General features: G+C 43.8%; 1 protein-coding gene across 1 annotated transcript; it reads left to right on the top strand.

Moving 5' to 3' along the window:
• Window positions 1-5,605: 5,605 nt before the first annotated feature.
• POU3F4 (POU class 3 homeobox 4) lies at window positions 5,606-6,697 on the top strand. Its single transcript, XM_081567315.1, has one exon. It carries the CDS (start codon window positions 5,606-5,608, stop codon window positions 6,695-6,697), a length of 1,092 nt encoding a protein of 363 aa, XP_081423441.1.
• Window positions 6,698-7,286: the final 589 nt, after the last annotated feature.

Raw genomic sequence — 7,286 nt, 5'->3', positions numbered from 1 at the left:
ATATATATATATATATATATACATATCTACAGAGTTTAAAGTAATAGATCATCTCTACAAGATCTCTACAAGATCAATTACGCAGCCAAAACTATTTTTTTTTCTCATCTTTAAATGCTCCTACCACTTCTGTTTTAAGAAAAAAAGTAAACATAAAAATAAAAAAAATTAAAAACCACCACAATTTATAAACACTCTGCGACTGCATTATATATATAGAGAGAGACATACAGACAGACAGACAGAAACACACACACACACACACGGAGGTAATTTCACATTGGATCTGTATTTTTTTAAATAATTAACTGGACTCCTAGAAACTAGTCTTTATTTGTAGTACAAAAAAATTTGACTGGCAAATACCCATAATGATTTCTAGACACCCCAAATCCTAGTATTGGGAAAAATGATAGCCACATAGAATATTGCACAATAGCTCTGTCCCTGTAGAGTTATTTCCCTGGGATCCTGTAAAATCTGGCAATGCCAAGGGAAGAAATAAACTGTAAACTTGGAAGAGAAACAGAGAAAGGATCAGCTCAACCTTGCCTACGTAGTGGCAACAGTGGGAGCCAGTATGGGGTCTCTATTGTCCCTATCTATCTTCTAACCCTCCTATCTCAGCCCTAGCCACAGGATACCTCAGCACTTCCCCCAGTGACAGTCGATTTTGCTAGCAAATGACTAGCATTCTTGAAGATTGTTATGAGTATTATATTTTATAAATAACCTTGTTTCTGCTGCAGTATTTGCTGTATGTTGTCACTCCATCCCTTCCATTTCTCCTTTTCTCTAAATATCCTTTTCTTCATGTTCAAGGAATGCCAACAGAGATCTTTTAAAAATGAACTAGTTGAGCTTGAATTAGTATTGGCTCATGTCTGCTAATGCCGTCTAATTTTTTAAAAATTCTCCCTCAGAATATTACAAGCCCCTTACCTTCCTTCCCCAAGCAGTTTGCCAAGAAGAACAATAACAACAAGAACGATAAGAGCAGCTGCAGTAAACTGGCGCTTTGAAGGGCAGCTGCGTCTCACATTGAGAATGTCTCATGAGCTTAGTGTACAGACATCAGGGAAAAGGTTTCTTTCTCTGTTGCTTTCAAGAGGCTGTTCAACTGTTTTCCATCCCTCAGGAGCTCCCTGGTTATAACAAGAATATGTGTACTTCTCCCCACGTAGCCCAATCTAACTCTCCCTGCTTCCAAAGTGAATTTATGTTGAAAGTAAAGTTTTCAATGTTAGGTCATGCGTATGTACTATGTCCTACCATCTGGAGCTCCAGTCTGCATTATACACATTCAAATCTGGCCATTTGGACTTCTTTCCTTAACCCCGTCCTCAATCTCCACCAGCTCTAGCCCCAGATAATCTCCCCTTTCCCAATTTGTACTGATAATGAAAACACTTCATAATCTACACTAAATATGAAATCTACAAGGGGCAGAATTTCCATAGCCAGGGCATTTTCTGAACTAGCCTGGGTACAGGCTTCCCAGCCGCAACCATGCTTGGATGCTTCCACAGGAACAGGCAATCTGAACTACCCTAATCTGCTTAATTTCTTTTGTGAGTCCTTCCTTACTTAGAAAGGGAAGGGGGCGGGCATGGGGGTCTGTGAAGACTTTCAGGAGTTGTTTTATATCCTTAAATCTTATGAGAGAAGAAAGTCACTGTGAACTCCCATGTTACAGATAAATGAGTACAAGTAAATCAAGCTGATCTGACTTGCTTTTGAAAATTAACTGATTTGCCCTCTTAAAAAGCAGTAAAGTGCTAGGTAGGATGGCATAGTCAGTTTGGGTATGAAGGCAATCCTAGGAGGAATGAAGTTGGTGCTGTGTCCTGGCCAGGCATGGTAATCGAAACCTGTGTGGCCTTGCTGGAGATAGGTGTGTAGACTGGCTAACATTACAGTTCCTCCAAGTCTTAGTCTGGCTCCTCTCTAGGGTGACTTTTAGCTGTCCTAGCCTGACAGGGTTTGACAGCCATTATTATATTCAAACCATAGCTCTGGAGGGGGTGGGGTAAATCAGATCCAAGGATCTGGCAGTGGACTTCAAGATCTCAGTGAGAAGAGCACCAAGCTGTGTATTTATCCCAGCTATCCAAGTGAGCCGGTTTACCAGTGGTAAATTTTGAGTTTAAGGCAAAATGAATTCTACGAAAAATAAGTTACCAGCTCTTTGCAACAGTAGCTTCGCATGGACTTATTTTTCTCCCATGTCCAGACAAGGTCCTCTATTGAATGAGGCTCTTTTATTTCGCATGGGGCAGGGGATTTGTGACCGTGGTCCCCTCTTTTATTCCTCTCTCTATGGAAACCCAGATCATGGGGAGAAATATGCAAGGCTGAATAAAGAGAAGCTGCAGAAAGGAGCGCTTGAGAGCGGCATCTGTTACACTTGGGAAGTTAGACTGACAGGAGAGGGTGAAGGAAACCTCTCCAGTAGATTAGTTAGAACAGCAAGAAGATTTGACTATATGCAGATATTTTCTTCAAAAACAAAGAACCTTGCCATCTTGTGTGCAAGAAATTCTATCTCAACTGCTACAGGACATGTTTCCATCTGAATTCAATAGGCAGTATCTATATTCATGGGAACTAATTAAAACGAAGAAGGAAGAAAGAAAAAGGAAAGGAAATAATGGAAATAGAAAGATAACTAACATCGTTTTTTTTCTTTTGCTCTTGACAGAAGCTATTCTTGTATTCAAAGACTGCAAAGCAACGGTGTGGAAAAACCTGTCGCTGGGTGCAGATGCCCACGTTCTTGACACATCCCCCCTCAACCAGCCTCGGGGCAAAAGGTCTGAACTACTTTTGCGCCTCTGGTCAAACCCCTTCTCCCAGAACAGAAGCCACTGGCAAGAGGAAGGTAGATTGTAAGAACTCAAGCAAGTCAGAATTGAAAGAGGTCCCCCTTCTTTTTCATGCAAAAGTCTTATCAATTGATAATTGCCTTAACTCCTAGAATGACCAGGCTAAGATTTGAAACTCTTTCACAAAACACAGCTCGATTGTGGGGGTGGAAAACCCACAACAACCTGGAAATGATCATGATCTTTTTGTTCCTATGGTTTCTTCAATGTGTTTCCCTCTGACCTCTAAACTGAACCCACTTGGACTGGCAAATGGATCCTTGAACAGGCAGTCTAAAAGAACACCTGAAAAGTTTTATTTGTTTAATTTTATAAAGTTATTTTTTTCTTCATGAAGCAAAATTTTAGACACAAATGAAATTGCATTCTTGCAAAGGAAAATATACACAATTGGCAGTAAAGAAATGACATTCCTGGGCAGAAGGAGAAGAGAAAAGTAGAGGAGAGGAGGGGAGGGAAGCGGAGGGTAGAGGAGGGAAAGGAAAGGGAAGGGAAAGGAAAGGAAAGGGAGAGAGGAAAAATCCATTTCTAGGTTAAAAGCAGATAAACCTTTATAACAGGACACCAGCAAATGAAAACACAATTTTAATGGGGGAGAAGGGGGAAGATGGCAAATGATCCTCTCTGCCAATAATTACTAAGGGCTTATGCTTTTTTTAAGAGAAAGAGAAAGAAAGAAATAGATCTCAATCAGATGCCAGGCTTTCCTGCATAATAGGCACTGTTCACATTTCCTAACATAAGCTCTTACTGCTCTGTGCTATCATAAGAAATTACTCATTTCACAGGAAATATACACTCTATAGCTACATAAAGGAATGGCAGAATAAGCTCACCTTGTTTATATTTTTTCTCATTTTCTTGCATTTTCTTCAGATCTGTCTTCTTAGAGAAACTAATGCCTTGATGACTTTCTGGTAGCTGCAAGCCTTCTTTTATTTCTGCTAAATATATGAAAATGTATGCAAATTTAAATCAAGCTTAACCTAGGAGCTCTTGCAATATATTTAATGGAATTTTAAACCAATAAGGGAACTCTGATGCTGTCTTCTGCAAGTGCAAATATAATTATGCAACTAGGTTATCTCCAAAATTATGCAATGAAAGGTCATTTTTTTAACTTCAAAGATCATGCGAGGTATCCGATGTTGATGTTGCCTTTTCTTAGCTACAGCAAATCTAAAATCTTTGCATTTCACCCTACTCTGCTTTCAAGCAATACCTTTGCACTGGGCTGTGGAGCATATAGACTTGTCCTTCCCTAACTTATAGAAGCTTAGGTGGAGTACAAGTCTTTCCTCTATTTTCCTCTAACTAAAATGTAAAAACAGTCCCGACTTCCCAATCTGAAAGTAAATTCAAGCTTGAAGGGAATGTCGGGGGTGGGGGTGGGGGGTGGGGGTGGGGTGGGGGGTTGGGAGTTGGGGGAGGCGGTACTAAACGCCAAACAGACCACCAGCCATCTCTCTCTCTCTCTCCCTCTCTCTCTCTCTGAATTTCCAGGGAGCACTAAATGATTTCCATTTTCTTCAATTTGTGTGGGATTCGGGGTGGTTTGAAGATGTGTGTGTTAAAAACAATTTTCCTAGGGGACAACACTGGGCGTCGGTAATGAGGAACATTCTCCTGTGTACCTACTGGGAGTGGAAAGGCTCGCAATGTGTCTGGGGTGAATGCGTAGGAGGGTTACCCTCTTCAGCAAGAGTTGCCTCTGACAAAAATTGTGAGACCTGTGATGGGAGCTGACACGGAGCAGTAAGAAAAAAAAAAAAAAAGCAAGTCTACTAATTAACCAACTAAATTGGGAGACAAATTTCAAAATAACTGATTTTTGCCGGTATCACATTAAATTTTACTTTCTCGGAATTTTCCAGTGCTTCATGCCTTAAATCAACGTGTTTTTGTTTGTTTATTTGTTTGTTTTCCAGAAGATTTTGAGCATCTTTTTCTTAGATGCTTTTTGACTTGGTATCGAGTTTCTTATAAATGAAAAATGAAATTAAACGCATTGAAATATCTCTTATTGGGATCATGGGCTTCGATACTACAGATTTAGGGTCATACCAAAGATGTTCCATTGCTCAAAGCCTGGAGCGGGGTTTTGTTTTTCACTCTCTGGCTCCCAATTAACCCAGAGTGCCAAATTTATCTGAGAAAAATCCCTATCTGCTAAGATCTGGATGGCATTTAAACTGGTTGCATTGTTTTCTTAATATTCTTCTTTATTTAGGTTAATCTAAACCTAAAAGAGTTATAAAAGCATATCCCGCACCACACACACACATCTAAACCTAAAAGAGTTATAAAATCATATCCCGCACCACACACGCACACGCACCCGCACACAGTCCCCCTCATCCTTCCCGCTCCTCTACAAACATCCGCGAAGTCTAAGAGTGGTGGGAGGTTGGGGGAAGGGTTAACCAAATGAGATCCTGCCACTCAGCGCCAGGCAGCCAATGGAGCCAAAAGATTGATTCACTTCCTGCTTGGGTCTCACCGAAACTCTCAAGCTTCGCCCACCTAATTTGGAAAGCTAGCTCGGCCTCCCGCTCCGCCATTGGTGGAGTTCGCGGCAGGCCAGGCCAAGACGCGATGCAATTGGCCTCAGCGGGTGCCGGTTACTCGCTCTCGCTGCTTTGGCTCCCGGCACAGTAGATGTCAAAGGCTGAAGCTGCTCCCTTTGCCACATGATAACTAGTAGGAGATCCTCACCGACAATGGCCACAGCTGCCTCGAATCCCTACAGCATTCTCACTTCCAGCTCTCTAGTCCATGCGGACTCTGCGGGCATGCAGCAGGGGAGTCCTTTCCGAAACCCTCAGAAACTTCTCCAAAGTGATTACTTGCAGGGAGTTCCTAGCAATGGGCATCCCCTCGGGCATCATTGGGTAACCAGTCTGAGCGATGGAGGGCCATGGTCCTCTACACTGGCCACCAGCCCCCTGGAACAGCAAGACGTGAAGCCTGCGCGCGAAGACCTACAGTTGGGCGCAATCATCCATCATCGCTCGCAGCATGTCGCCCACCACTCTCCGCACACTAACAATCCGAATGCCTGGGGAGCAAGCCCGGCTCCGAATCCGTCCATCACGTCGAGCGGCCAACCCCTTAATGTGTACTCGCAGCCTGGCTTCACGGTGAGCGGCATGCTGGAGCACGGGGGTCTCACTCCACCGCCGGCCTCTGCCTCAGCTCAAAGCTTACATCCAGTGCTCCGGGAAGCCCCAGAACACGGCGACCTAGGTTCGCATCACTGCCAGGACCATTCGGACGAGGAGACACCAACCTCGGATGAGTTGGAACAGTTTGCCAAACAGTTCAAACAAAGAAGAATCAAGTTGGGCTTTACGCAGGCTGACGTGGGGCTGGCGCTGGGCACATTGTATGGCAACGTGTTCTCGCAGACCACCATCTGCAGGTTCGAGGCCTTACAACTGAGCTTCAAGAACATGTGCAAGCTGAAGCCGCTGCTGAACAAGTGGCTGGAGGAAGCTGATTCATCCACAGGGAGCCCGACCAGCATTGACAAGATCGCGGCACAGGGTCGCAAGCGGAAGAAGCGAACCTCTATCGAGGTGAGTGTCAAGGGCGTACTGGAGACGCATTTCCTCAAGTGTCCGAAGCCTGCGGCGCAGGAGATTTCCTCGCTGGCAGACAGCCTCCAGTTGGAGAAAGAAGTGGTGCGTGTCTGGTTCTGTAATCGAAGACAGAAAGAGAAAAGAATGACTCCACCAGGGGATCAGCAGCCACATGAGGTTTATTCGCACACGCACACGGTGAAAACAGACACGTCCTGCCATGATCTCTGACTGCAGGAAGCCAGGAAGCGGCCGGCCGCACTGGGAGCAGCGCGGATTTCTCTTTCTCTTCCACTCTCTTCCTTTAATTCCAGCTTTATTATTGCTATTTCTCTAACTCTCTCTCTCTCTCTCTTGTTTGTTCTTTCTTTTCTCCTTCCCTCCACTTGTTTTCTTTTTTCAACAGAAGATTCTAACTTACGTTAAGAAAGGAAACACACGTAGGCGTTCAGGCTTAACGCGGATACACAGTTGCATTAAGCATCCAGGCAGGGACCTCATATCCCCTGCGTCAAGAGAAACACTTCCCTCCAACATTTTCTGCTGATCAATATACGCTGTTTACTTTAAGTAAGTTTTTTTGGGGGGGGAGTTGTTTGTTTGTTTCGTTTTTTGGTCGCTCCTCTCTAGGAAGAGAAAGGAGTGGAGTAACTTGGGGGCGGGGTAGGGATGGGGAAGGGGGTGGGAAGACAGATGTGTGCCTCTCAATAACCTTTCAGCGCCTTGGTTATAGCAGCTGTATTTCAGGTGAAATCTGTTTTACAATAGGCTAGTTTTGCATTTTTTAAAACTTCTATAGCGTTTCTAAATGTCTGCGGTG

Source organism: Giraffa tippelskirchi, chromosome X (assembly GCF_054371585.1).
Source record: "Giraffa tippelskirchi isolate mGirTip1 chromosome X, T2T-mGirTip1v1.2.pri, whole genome shotgun sequence".
NCBI lineage: Eukaryota > Metazoa > Chordata > Mammalia > Artiodactyla > Giraffidae > Giraffa > Giraffa tippelskirchi.
Note: the sequence above shows the minus strand (reverse complement) of the source record. Positions and strands in the feature narration are given on the sequence as shown.

Bases quoted from the DNA above. Each gene is read 5' to 3' on its own strand.
- POU3F4 (XM_081567315.1), top strand. From the start codon at position 5,606: ATGGCCACAGCTGCCTCGAATCCCTACAGCATTCTCACTTCCAGCTCT.